The sequence below is a fragment of the Plecotus auritus genome, assembly GCF_963455305.1.
Source record: "Plecotus auritus genome assembly, chromosome: 5".
NCBI classification, from domain to species: domain Eukaryota; kingdom Metazoa; phylum Chordata; class Mammalia; order Chiroptera; family Vespertilionidae; genus Plecotus; species Plecotus auritus.
The window spans coordinates 26,634,251-26,648,171 of NC_137776.1; the positions used below are offsets into that span (position 1 = coordinate 26,634,251).

Genomic DNA, 13,921 nt, shown 5'->3' on the forward strand with positions numbered 1-13,921 from the left:
TGGTGATGGATTGTTACAGGGTGACCACATGAGGACATCATGGCATGAGGGCATGATGACCACATAGGCTTTTATTAGTATAGATAGGTGAAAAAGAGATGAAATTTGAAAATAATACTAAAAAACAATTATAAAATGGAGAGTTCAGGTACGACTGGGCTAGACAGCACATAGCAAAGAAGAACTAACTACAAAGTTAATCAAGAAAATATTTTAAAAATATTAAGAATTTTTGTCAGTAAAGTAAGAACTAACTATAACTCATCCAAGAGATTTTTTTCAATTTCATATGAGATATAATAATACCTGAAAAAACTTTTCGTAACTTATGTACTTTCTCTACTGAAAATTCTTACCTGAAACTCAGCTGTTTTAGGATTGCTTATATGGACTGCTTTTGTTGCAGAGATATCCAAACCAAGTTTATCAGCAATATCTTCCTGGGAGCACTAAGAAATACATACAAAATAGATCAATATGGAAAAGTGACCACCAAATTTAATATGAAACGTATCAAATGCTGTAAGTCAACTTATTGTCTTATAACAATGTTGATTCTCTATATAAATCAGTGAGTTAAGATTAAGCTAAGAATAAACATTTATCAAATAACTGAGGCCCACAGCAGATGCAATTTAACATCAATAGTTCTACATTGAGTTCTAGTAGTGATACAGAGCTAAAATAAATTTTCACACGGAGTTGGTGGTATACTCTGTACTCGGGCTGTTCCTAAGCTAGGCTCCCATTTGCCTTACCAGGGAATGGGGATTTCCTCCTTTGTAATAAAATTAACTTACTGATTTTGGCCCTTTATGTCAGCTTTTCAACTCAAAGCAAATGCTTGGGAACATGATCAAAGACAAAGAATACATTTAATGTGGAAAAGTCCCCAAGCCCTTAACCAGGGCAGCATCTAGTGGACACAGGCACAGCCAAATTAAGACTAAAAATTCTAACCTAATAAATTTGGTTCTGAATTCATTGTGAACCATCAACACTCACATGAAACTATAGAATACATTATGATCTGTTATTGAAGACTTTTTTTAGTCCTTCATGTTTTTCTGTGACTAGAAACAGAAATCTCCCAACATTTCTTTCTGAAAAAGTTGTACCATCTCAAATAATAAAGTTACTCTTTTAAAGCCTGGAAATTTTGGTAATTAGATTTTATAAATTTATATAAGGAATCCTAGAATCAACAATTCAGTTTGAAAGTCAACAGTCAGCTGAGCAGAGAGCATGTAAACATACCAGAGCAAACGTAAGTGCTTCAGTGAAGCCAGCAGCTGCCATGTCATGTCTTAGAAGTTCCGTGAGCTTGTTAAGGGGAAACTGGGGGGGAAAAGTTTAATTCACCTCAATAAAAGTTTGTATTTTTAAAAAAGAGATTTATACAGAACACGTCATTAAAAGGAAACCACCCTTCCATCCTTACTAATATGCTGCTGGTGCCACCCCTCCTTCATGCCCCCACCATCCCAATATACCTACATAGACGTACAAAACCCCACTTTACCTCTCTCACACAGAGCTGCTGCCTCCAGGCCCAGGCTGAGAAAATGAACCTCCCAGTTAGAGATAAAACAAGGGCTCTACTAGTACACTCAAAACCTGTCTTTCTTCAAAGAACTAGTCATCACAGGTTTTCAACTTATTCTAATCAATTGTGCATCTGTTTTGTATCCTCTCCATAGCAAATGCCTCATAGCACAGCACATCCAAATACTGCTAAATTCCTATGTTCTGGCATTCAACGATTAGTTTCTAACTATAAGGAGTGTTTATTTACGGGTGCAATCTTACTTGATTAGCTATGGTGTATGTTTTCGGGAGAGCCATCTGAATGTTGTTATATCCATAGGCAATAGCTGCATCTTCTACAATATCACATGCATGGATAACGTCAGCTCTGGTTGGAGGGATTTCAATCTCAATCTGATTCCCATCGCCAATGACTTCTGACTTTAAGAACATCCTAGTCAAAAGCTTAGCAATATTTTCTGGTGTTTCTCTGAAATAGAAATGTACAAACCATAAACTTGACTGCATTATTTCAAACATGTTTCTATTTTGTTTTAAACATACTATTTCTTTCTCAATCCTAACAGACATCCTATCATCACTTCATTTACTCTGAAAGGGTATCAAAACCCTCTCCCAGCATTCTTTCAGGAAAAATTAAATAGTGTTGTGTGCACTTCATGCTGGAATTCTCTCCAACAGTAAATAAATAAATGGCGTTTTCAGAGCATACCTGATTCCAACTTTTTTGTTAATTAGTTCAGCTCTCACCATCTCCTTTCGGTAAGCCAGTTCCTTAAGAGAGAAAGAGTTTGAGAAGCTTAAATCATCCCCATAAGATGCAGCCTTAGCCATTTTCTATTTCAACTTGCTGTTGTTACAGTTTCATTTTCCTTCTAAGAAACTGTCACTAGAGCCACATGCTGAAAATACTTGGTGTTTCAAAACATTATGGAGGAACAAACCTGCTCCTGGACTACTGAAACTGCTCACAAAGAACATCAAATGCCAAAAACCGTATTCTCTTTCAGAGGGTCAGTCACCATTTTTTTCAACAAAACACTGGTGTATTTATCATTTCTAACATGCTATGAATCCTGATGAAGATTTTCAGTCTCATCTCAGGCAAGTAGGAGTTTATGACCAAAAAAGAGTAATTCATGTACGACAATGTTCTCTCCCTTCCTGATTCCAGGAGTGTTAGGAGACATTGCTTTCCTATCATCTTCCAGGTAGGAAAATGCAGCCGTGCCCCAGTGCTAGCTCTCAAGCTGTTCCAGGAGCCAGTACTACCAGAGCATCTCATGAACTGGTAATCCGTCGTCTTCAAACTGTACGTAACTCTACATGGTAGGCAGGAACAAACACGCATAAAACGCAGGCTTTTCAGCAACTCTGGAAACACATCTACGAATATTTCTTATCACTAAATTACTATCAAGATGTATCACTGCCATTAGCAAAAAGGCCATAAATTTTAAGACCTGTTTGGACTCAGGTAAGGACAATGAGCCAGAGCCTTGCTATTCCAAACACAGTTCTCAGGTAGGAGCATCAGCACCACCTGAGAGCTCGTTAGAGCGGCAGACTCCCGGGCCCTTAGAATCAGGGCAGGCACACCAGACCACCTGAGTCAGAGATGGAATGTTCTCAAGATCCCTAGCTGAGTGCACATTAGAGTCTGAGAAGCACTGGACTGGATGCTATTGACTGCATAAAAGTAACTAACCTTTACTGAACAGTTAATATGAGCTAAACAGTACAAGATACTCTTTTAAGATAATCTCGCCGAAACTGGTTTGGCTCAGTGGATAGAGCGTGTCGGCCTGCGGACTGAAGGGTCCCGGGTTCGATTCCAGTCAAGGGCATGTACTTTGGTTGCGGGCACATCCCCAGTGGGAGGTGTACAGGAGGCAGCTGATCGATGTTTCTCTCTCATCGATGTTTCTAGCTCTCTATCCCTCTCCCTTCCTCTCTGTAAAATATCAATAAAATATATTAAAAAAAAAAAAAGATAATCTTAACCCTCATAACAGACACTATTAGTATACTCATTTTACAGATAAGGAATATGAGTTTGATATTAATAACTAGTTCCAGGTCACAACAATGTTAGATTGCTTAATCCTAGCCCTGGCTATATTCCTAATGCTTGGAAAAATGCTTTTTAGATAGTAAGCACTCAGTACACAGTTAATAAATATATGCATGCATGCATGAAGTAACCAATGAATTAATAAATTCAGATAGCTTCATTCCAAAGCTCACAGCATTAACCATTAATTAGTCTCTCTATTCTCTTTTTCTCCTCTAGTTCTCTTATTCAAATTCTATTCTTTTGTATGAAACTAGAGGCCCGGTGCACAAAATTCGTGAACTCGGGGGGAGGGGAGACCCTCCTCCTCTTGCAGTCCGGGAACCCTCGGGGGATGTCTGACTGACAGCTTAGGCCAGCTCCCCACGGGCCTAAGCCGGCAGTTGGACATCCTTAGCACTGCCATAAAGGCGCGAGAGGCTCCCGCCACTGCTGCTGTGCTCACCAGCTGTGAGTCTGGCTTTTGGCTGAGCAGCGCTCCCCCTGTGGGATCGGGCCGAAACCAGCTCTCTGACATCCCCTGAGGGGTCCCGGATTGCAAGAAGGCACAGACCAGGCCGAGGGACCCCACTGGTGCACGACTGGGGCCGGGGAGAGATGCAGGAGGTTGGCCAGCAGAGGAGGGACTACGGGAGCACTCCAGGGTGTGTATGGCCTGTCTCACTCAGTCCCAATTGACTGGACTCCAGCATCAAGCTAACCTACCAGTCGGAGCGTCTGTCCCCTGGTGGTCAGTGCATGTCATAGTGAGCAGTTGAGCAGCCTTACCATATCATTAGCATATTATGCTTTGATTGGTTGAACTGCCGACCGGTCGACTGGACACTTAGCATATTAGGCTTTTATTATATAGGATAACAGAAGACTAGGAAACATTTTCAAAGTGTTTGGGAAACTGCTATATCTTGTGAGGAAGAATTAGTTTCCCCCAGAGGCTGGGAGAAAAATCTGTCCTAGCCTAAGTTTACAAAGTGAATAAATAAATGATGAAACACCGGTATAGCACTCCTTTTAAGAAAGCCCACCATTTCACATATATGAAAGTTCTTTATAATAAAAATAAGTGATTTCAAGGAATTAGCTGCATGAGAAAAGTGAACAAAATTTTAAGTTATATTTCTTTTTTTCTTTCTGAAAGTACACATTTCACTTTTATTAACACTTGACAATTCTTCATATTAAAAAGAAAAAGAACTTTTTCAAATAAGACATTATTTTAAGACAGACAGAAAAGGCATCTCTAGCTAATCCCAAATAATACTGTGGTAGATTGTATAAACGGCCACATTCTTACAGTCTCCGTGGCCTTGGAGTCTACTTCACACCCTTTCAATCTAGCAAAATTACTGGTTCTGCTTAAAGGCACCTGAGCACCGGAGATGCTCTCTTGATGCTGGGAATCCTGCACCACCATCAGCTGGATGAGAGACACTCGACCTGCCCCACAGCCAGAACAGACACGTGAGAGGCCATCCCAGGTCATCCAGCTGTTAGCCTCCCAACCAAGGGCTACACAGGAGTGAGCCCAGCAGAGGTGAGCCAAACGGGGCCAGACCAGAAGAACTACCCAGTTGACCAACAGAATTCTGACATAAACAAATCCTTGTTATTTTAAGTCACTAACTCTTGGGATGGTTTGTCACATAACAAAAGCTAACTGGTAACAACTACTAAAATAACTAAAAAAAAAAAAAGACACGGCCTGTAATTTCAGTCATACTTTCTACAGTTTTACATTTATTTTGAATTATAACTAATATTCTAGAAAAAAAGATGATACTGTATACTATCTGGAAGGGGGAGGTTTTTTTGATCTTGGCAGGATTGATCTATTTTAAAAGCTGTTTTAATAGTAAAAACTACTCTAGAAAGATTCACTTCATAAATGACAGGGGAATAATGAAAACAAAAACAAAAACAAAAAAACCCAGCTTGCCAAAACCGGTTTGGCTCAGTGGATAGTGTTGGCCTGCAGACTGAAGGGTCCCGGGTTCGATTCCGGTCAAGGGCATGTACCTTGGTTGCGGGCACATCCCCAGTGGGAGGGGTGCAGGAGGCAGCTGATCGATGTTTCTCTCTCATCGATGTTTCTAGCTCTCTATCCCTCTCCCTTCCTCTCTGTAAAATATCAATAAAATATATTAAAAAAAAAAAACACCCAGCTTATCAAAGAATGGCCTCACTTAATCAGAACCATAACAAAATGACTGAGAGACGTTTAGACATGAAAGAATAGCATGTATTACACATGATATCTTTATATTTATAATGCCCTCTTGGGAGGAAAAAGCCCCAAATTAAAAATAATGCTGGTTTACATTTTTTTTAAGTTACGGTAATGAACAAGTGTGAAGAGACTAATTAGGTTTGGAGGGCTGAGTAATCTTAAAAGGGGTGAGACTGTATATTACCCACTAAACTAGTTAATAAGAGAATAAATCACAGAAATTATGGCCAAGTAATGCTGAGGTATAATATAGTGTGTTAGGAGCTAAAGTGGGACTGTCCAGCTTAAATTCTGGCCCCACCTATAGTCGTAACAGGCAAACTATTTAATATCTCAAGGTTTCTGGATCTCCATCTAGAAAAGGGCATGATAACAGCACCCACTCTCAGAGGGTTAATGTGAGGATTATATCCATGTAATGCACATAGTATAGTTCCTGGCATGTGGGTGGATGGACAGATAAACAGGCAGCACTACACAGCCATTACCATTATCATTATCACATCATCATCAAGTCACTTCTTAAGTACTTACTGGAAAGGTATATGATTTTCCATTAGGAAAAATTACCTCAGCTGCTTCAACCCTGAAAAAAATAAAATACTTAACAAAGATCCATAAATTTTAGAAATGTACATGAGTTAACAAATTTTTCACTTGGTCTACAACTGTAGCCTCCATATATTGAAACTATTCACATTCCAACACTTTTTTGGATTAATTCTCCTAAATACAACCTTACTCTACTATTCTCGCTCCCATGCTTCCCATGTCTCTCCAAGGCAGCACCCACTCGAAACGTTTCCCAGTCCTGTAGAGCATGCACCTTCTGTGGACTCCTTGCCAATACTGACACACACAGTCCAGGCTTTACCAGGGTGGTGTGTTACACAGCGAAAGTTGACGGACACAACCACTAAAATCAATTTTTGAACAAAGCAACTGATACTGCTCATACAATTTCAGTCCTACTTTCTACTGTTATATATTTTGAATTATAATCAATAGTAAAGCTATGATGTTGGCACACAGTAAGGGCCATATAAGTTTATTAAATATTTTTTAATTAAAAAATAGCTTTGAAAGAATTACAGTAATCTTATTGCTATATATATGGGACATAGGATTGCTCTGATATATACTTCTCTACCTTTGTCTGGCTGTTCCTCTTGTTATTCCTTCATGTTAACATTCTCAAATTCAATGATCCTTAAACACAGCTTAAATTTCATTGCCTCCATGAGGCCTGCCCAGATTGCCTCAGCTAGGAGTAACTTGCCCTTACAAACAGCCAAAACATCACTGAAAATTTTTAAAGTACTTATCACTTTTTATTTTATACATTATTTATGCATATGTCTTAGCTCCCAAAGAGATTACATGTTCTAATTACAGGAACACATTTTTCATCTTTATATTTAGCACAGGCCTTTGAGCTTTGCCTTCAGAAGAAACAATAGGGCATCGATAAAGGCACCAAGTGAACTTACGTAAATTGATTCTCACAATATTCACTGAACATGGTGACAATGATATCAAGAACTATTTTTGCCTGCAAAGAAAAAAGACAAATATTATGGTAATCTATAAATATATGTATTTTCTCTTCACTCAGAAATGAATATTTAATATAATTTAGTTCCCAAATAACTAAAAATGAACCTCTATACACACATTTTAAAAGGGGGAATGGAATAAACACTTATGAGCTAAATTAGGCCTGTCCTTATCTTCAAGTGTTTAGCATTTATGCTGTTTTCTTTAAGGTACAATCCATGACTGAGACAAATTATTTACTTCCCCCACCCCTCCCTTAGATTCACCACATTTTAAGAGCGACAAATGGTTAACTACAGATCAATACCATAAGTCTCCAGCCAGATGCCTTCGTCATCTGTTAAATGGAGATAATTAAAGTTCCTACCTCATTTGGTTATTATAAGGAGTGTGTGTGTGTGTGTGCGCGCGTGTGTGTGTACACGCGCGTGCGCATTACACAAAAAACAATGCCTGATATACTGTAGTGAATGCCATAGAGATTTAATTTTTTTAACTGAAAAAATATGCTTAGGAAAAATACAGTAACCTTATTAGGATATATGCCTTGCTTTTATATATACTTCACTCTTATATACGAGCTTCAAGAAAGATATCCAAGAACTGCTAATGTATGAATTTTAAAATGTTAATATGATAATTCTATACTATTTCTCAAGGCAAATATGGTACAAAAAGTTATAAATGATACCTTACAATAATCTCCGATTCTATAAATGTACATGAATGCCATTTACCTGCCTTCTACACGCCAGCCTTCTCCTGCCTTCCAAGTTTACCTTTCTTAAGTTGCTTAATTGCCATCTCGCTCTATGCCTTACTTAACATGAATAAAGAAATCATATGCCGTAGCAAAAAGCTTTCATAGCAATCTAATCCAATATACGTAGTGGTTGAAAGTGAGTGCACAACTAGTATTCTACATATTTCTGGATATTATGTGCATAAACACTTTATTAATTGCTAAACAGAATTTCTTTATAGCCAGTTCATTTTTAAAGAATTTAAATACACAAAGGTACCAAATTACCCAGCATTTTAATTAAGCCAGCTAAGATAAACAATTTATACAGATCATATTACAATACTTATCCTGTTCTGTTTTACAGTTAGGTGGTTAATTCTCCCACAACAAGTTCCTTCAAGTCAAGGAACATGTAACTCATTATTAAATTCTTGGCACTGAAAAGACAGTACAGGTGCTCACTAAATATTTGTCGACTGAATGAAAGCACCATAACTGAAGTATAGAATATATATTTCTAATTTTCTAAAATATGTTCCCACCTTCAAAATAAACATATTTTTTAATTTAGCCATATAGTCTTGACCCAGAAGTAAAAATCTATCCTGACAGTACAAAAATAGAAAAAAGTTTTATTTACCTTAGTAAAGTCAGTTCCTGTGCATTCGATAAATACATTTCTAGTATTTACTGTTATTTTGGAATGGTTTCCTACAATGAATACAAAATAATAACAACAAAACAATCAGTTTCAGAAATATAAGTGCACAAAAAGCTCTACAAAACAGAAACTACATTTTAATTTAGAACACAACATAAACTAACTTCTCAAAGTAAGGGGATATACAACTTTTATTTTAAGCTCCATTGCAGAATAAAGACAAAATAGTAACAGGCCTTACTGAGTGTATTCAATGTGTCAGCAGTTATGCCAAGCACTTAGCAGAGGTTGTTTCATCTCATCTTCACCATAATTCTATGACAGAGTTGCAGAGAGACAACTAAGATTGAGAGATAAAGCTCACTGACCATGATCACAAAGTAGTAAGCAGCAGGGCTAAGATTTGGGTCTGGATCTGGCTAACTCTGGAGCCCAGATTCTTAATTACTCTAACTACTGGAGTCCAAGCTTTGGAGAAGGCAAAGACTCTCCTAACTAATGTGAATTGGAAAAGAAAAGCAAACATCTATGGCTTCAACATCATTAAATTTTGTAGTTACATTCAAGTTGTCTCATCAAAAAAGCCTTCAGAAGAGTTAAGAGGGTAAAATTCAGTTTAAAAGTTTTAGTTTAACTTTAAAACAGACAAAGCAGAATTCAACTTTGAGTTTAACCAAGTAAATTACTTAAGACCAAATAAAAAATCTAGAGAAAAGCATTCAAAAATATTTCTAGTCCAGCCAGCATAGCTCAGGGGTTGAGCATCGACCTATGCACCAGGAAGTCATGGTTCCATTCCCAATCAGGGCACATGCCCAGGTTATGGGCTCATCCCCAGTGTGGGGCATGCAGGAAGCAGCCAATCAATGATTCTCTCTCATCAATGATGTTTCTATCTCTCTCTCCCTTCCTCTCTAAATTCAAAAAAAAATTTTTAAAGAATACTTAGACATTTATAAATTGTATAAAAATCCTAAGTAAGATGTTGTTGAATGACGAATAGAAAGAACTATTACAAAACAAATCTACCAAAGACCTGAGATTCTCAGATTAAGAGTTCACTTGATTTGATTCGGCCAACTCTATTGAGAATTCTACCGAAATACTGAAGAATAAGAAAAGACAGTAAAAATCAATGATGCTTAAGAAATAGCTCACCATTGATGATTGGAGGCATTGATAGGACGACACCATTGCTATCATAGATAACTGGGTACAGGGGCTTATTTTCAATGATATGTAAGTAATGTTTAAGATGATTGTCAGTCTGAAGAAAAATAAGTCAAACAAAATTAGCTTTTTTATATCTATCAATGTAATTAGTTTACATACCTACCTAGTGTAAAAAGGCGAAAAGTCAGAAAAACAATAAAAGTGCCCTACATTACAGAAAGTTCTAAGTTTTTAAAGGTGCTAATATAAATTAGTGTCTCAACAGCCTTGTACAGCCTCTTCTCCCACTGGGAAGTGACGAAAACACAATTGAGCCATTTTTCAACAGTGAAAACAAATTTCCACTGGTAAACCTGAGTCATCTAAAATAAAACACACACCATCACAAAACTACTTAACTTGACTTGGGGTGGTGAACACTCAATACAGTGTACGATGATATATTGTAGAATTGTGCACCTGAAACCTGTATAATTTTGTTAAGCAGTGTCACCCTAATAAACGTAATAAAAAGGAAAAAAAACAAACAAAAATTATTTAAATAAATCGGAGAAATCACTAGCAAATCAGGCCAAGGATAGTTGCTTTTTTTCTAACAATATCCACTACTCTTCTAAAAGTGACTACTGAATTCCTTGTCACTGCTACACGATAAAATGATATTAATGGGAGGCAAACATTTTGTAATATTTCCCACACACATAAAAAAAAAAACAAAAAAAACAATACTAACTAAATCTTATTGTTCCTTCTACTTACATGAGTTTAATTATACCCAAATATTAATATTACATTGTGGTATGGTTTACACTTCAGTGATTCTCAATCCTAGGTGCAAATTAAAATCATCCAAGTGGATAAAAGTGTAATAATAAAACAAAACTATACCCAGTACCCCTCCTCTAGATCAAAAAATCAGTATCTCTGTGTTGGGGCCCAGACACTGCTGGTTCGTTTTTTTTCAAAGCACTGAGTACATTTTTTGAATTCCAAGATTTGACTTTGAAGGAATTTCAAGATTTAGGCAGAGCTATTACATAATATAGAAGAACATTTACCTTGTATATATTCATCAGTTCACAGGCTGTATACTCCTTTGTCTTATTTAGAGGTTTGAATCTGATATCTGAAGGTCGCTTCGCAGTGTAAGTAAATGGGCCTGACAAAGTGTCCAAATCATGGGTACCGATAGCAACCAACGCTCTTTTCCTAAATGGTGAAAGAGGGAAAGGGAGAAGGAAAAAGATAGAAAAAGAGATTTGAATATTCCAAAACAGAAATTCTAAAGGAAACGTAGACTATATGTGTTTTTAAATTATTTTTAGACACTTCCCTAAAATTGCCTGTTGCTTTATGGCAACTTTAGAGGAGTATAAGGAACAAATTCAAAAAACTATTAAAAGTAATGAGAACTTATAAAGCTACTAACAAAACATAATTGCAGAGGAGGATCCAAGATGGCGACGTAGATAAACACCTAAACGGCTGCCTCGCAAAACAATCTCAAAACTACAACTAAAAGACAAAACGTGTATCACCCAGAACCACGGGAAAGCTGGCTGAGTGGAAGTTCTACAACTAGAAGGAAAGAGAAAAGAGCAGTGAGACGTGCACAAGCGCTGAAAAGCTGAGGTACGGAGGTGCGCGTATCGGGCTGGCGGCGGGCGACTGGGAGCACTGCTTTTTTCAACCCGAAGGGAGACAAGCTCCCGATTACTCCCAACTCCAGTTTCTGGGGAGACGCAGGGGACCCAAACTCCTACGGGGAGAAGCTGGACTGTCTGCCATCGGAAAGTTAAGGGTGGCTTGCTTGCAGGGCTGAGCGCAGGAATAATTGTTTACTGCACTGGGACGCTGGGACTCGGGGACACGGTTGGAGATGCAGAGCTGGCTTTCTGGCAGCCATCGCTGTTTGCCACGCCCTAGCCTAGTGACGCCCTGAGGCCCTGCCCCGCACAACCTACAAACCCACCCAAGCTCCAAGCAGCAGCTTTAGCATATGAATGGCCTGCCCTATCACAGCTTAACGTAGCAAACTTGCAACCCGGGTCAGACAGCTCCAAAAACTCCAAACCCCAAGCAAAGAGGAGAAAACTGTAGTTCTCGCTGTAGCTCCTGCTGGGTGGCCTCAGACAGTAGCTGACCTGCACACCAATGGAGATCCAGAAGCAAGTGTACCTAGTGGTCAATGTGAGACACCAGATTTCAACTCCTCACATCCATAAGTGACACATTCAAGAGGCAGACTCAGTGAGCACCAAAGCCCCACTGAAACAAGTCCTGCACCATAAGCATGTCTCCAACGCAGCAGTTCTTCCATTATAGACACAGCGGGTCCTCACAGCCAATTGGCCTGGAGGTCAAATCCTCCCAGTGTACCAACAGCAATCAAGGCTTACCTACACCAAAACTTTGCACTCAGCCCACAAAAGGGTGCACCAAGAGCGTCCACCTCAGGTGATTGGGGAGCTATTGGCCCCTATAGGTCACCTACCACACAAAGCCACTCCATCAACACAGGGAAGCAGAGACAAAGAAACATGTCACGAATGAAAGAAATGGAGGAAAGCAAACTACTGGACGACATAGAGTTCAGAACCACATTTATAAGGTTACTCAAGAATCTTCTAAAAACTGCCGAGAAACTTGATGAGACCTCTGAGGAGCTTAGTGAGACCTTCAAGGACCTTAATGAGAATTCCAAAAAAATGGAAAAGGACCAGTCAGAAATTAAGCATACACTGTCTGAAATAAAGAATATACAGAAATTCAACTGTAGATCAAAGAACCCCAAGAATCAAACCAAAGATCTGAAATATGAGGAAACAAAAAACACCCAACCAGAAAAACAAAAAGAAAAAAGAATCCAAAAATATGAAGATAGTGTAAGGAGCCTCTGGGACAACTTTAAGCGTACCAACATCCGAATTTTTGGGGTGCCAGAAGAAGAGAGAGAGCAAAATATTGAAAACCTATTAGAAGAAATAATGACAGAAAACTTTCCCTACCTGGTGAAAGAAATAGACTTACAAGTCCAGGAAGCGCACAGAACCCCGTACAAGAGGAATCCAAAGAGGACCACACCAAGACACATCATAATTAAAATGCCAAGGGCAAAAGACAAAGAGAGAATCTTGAAAGCAGCAAGAGAAAAACGGTTAGTTACCTACAAGGGAGTACCCATACGACTGTCAGCTGATTTCTCAATAGAAACTATGCAGGCCAGAAGGGAGTGGCAAGAAATATTCAAAGTGATGAACAGCAAGAACCTACAACCAAGATTATTCTACCCAGCAAAGCTATCATTCAGAGTTGAAGGTCAGATAAAGAGCTTCACAGACAAGAAAAAGCTAAAGGAGTTCATCACTACCAAACCAGGATTACATGAAATGCTGAAGGGTATTCTTTAAGAAGAGGAAGAAGAAGAAAAAGGTAAAGATAAAAATTATGAACAACAAAATGACATCAAATACATACCTACCAACAAGTGAATCTAAAAATCAAGTGAATAAAAAATCTGAAGAACAGAATGGACTGGTGAATATAATAGAATCAGGGACATAGAAAGGGAGTGGACTGACAATTCTCAGGGGGAAGGGGATGGGAGGGGTGCGGGAAGAGATTGGACAAAACTCTTACACCTATGGATGAAGACAGTGGCAGGGGGTAAGGGCATGGGGTGGGGTGGGGTGGGGAATCAGGTGGAGGGGAGCTATGGGGGGAAAAAAAGAGGAACACATGTAATAATCTGAACAATAAAGATTTATTAAAAAATAAAAATTAAAAAAAACATAATTGCAGTAGCTGAAGTAAATTCCTTGCCACTACGCTTTCCCAAGTGCTATGTTATAGGACACTTTCCAAATCAACATTCCCTCTGTCTTCTTTGAATCTCATTTCCTTAAGTAAACATGTTTTAATAAATTAGAGTAAACT

The 13,921-nt window shown here is 38.4% G+C and overlaps 1 protein-coding gene across 3 annotated transcripts in view; it reads right to left on the bottom strand.

The window, feature by feature from the left end:
* Window positions 1-13,921, bottom strand: part of FARSB (phenylalanyl-tRNA synthetase subunit beta) — a 72,911-nt gene that overhangs the window by 49,161 nt on the left and 9,829 nt on the right. For all 3 annotated transcript variants that reach the window (XR_013960584.1, XM_080667713.1, XM_080667712.1), the window contains exons 6-14: window positions 11,044-11,194; window positions 9,971-10,079; window positions 8,792-8,862; window positions 7,340-7,401; window positions 6,384-6,435; window positions 2,261-2,322; window positions 1,810-2,017; window positions 1,258-1,338; window positions 357-449 (exon numbers count right to left, since the gene is read on the bottom strand). Coding sequence is in view for 2 of the 3 variants with exons in the window: in XM_080667713.1 (XP_080523839.1) it covers window positions 357-449; window positions 1,258-1,338; window positions 1,810-2,017; window positions 2,261-2,322; window positions 6,384-6,435; window positions 7,340-7,401; window positions 8,792-8,862; window positions 9,971-10,079; window positions 11,044-11,194 (889 nt within the window). In the remaining variant the exon portion in view is untranslated. The remainder of the gene's footprint in view (window positions 1-356; window positions 450-1,257; window positions 1,339-1,809; window positions 2,018-2,260; window positions 2,323-6,383; window positions 6,436-7,339; window positions 7,402-8,791; window positions 8,863-9,970; window positions 10,080-11,043; window positions 11,195-13,921) is intronic.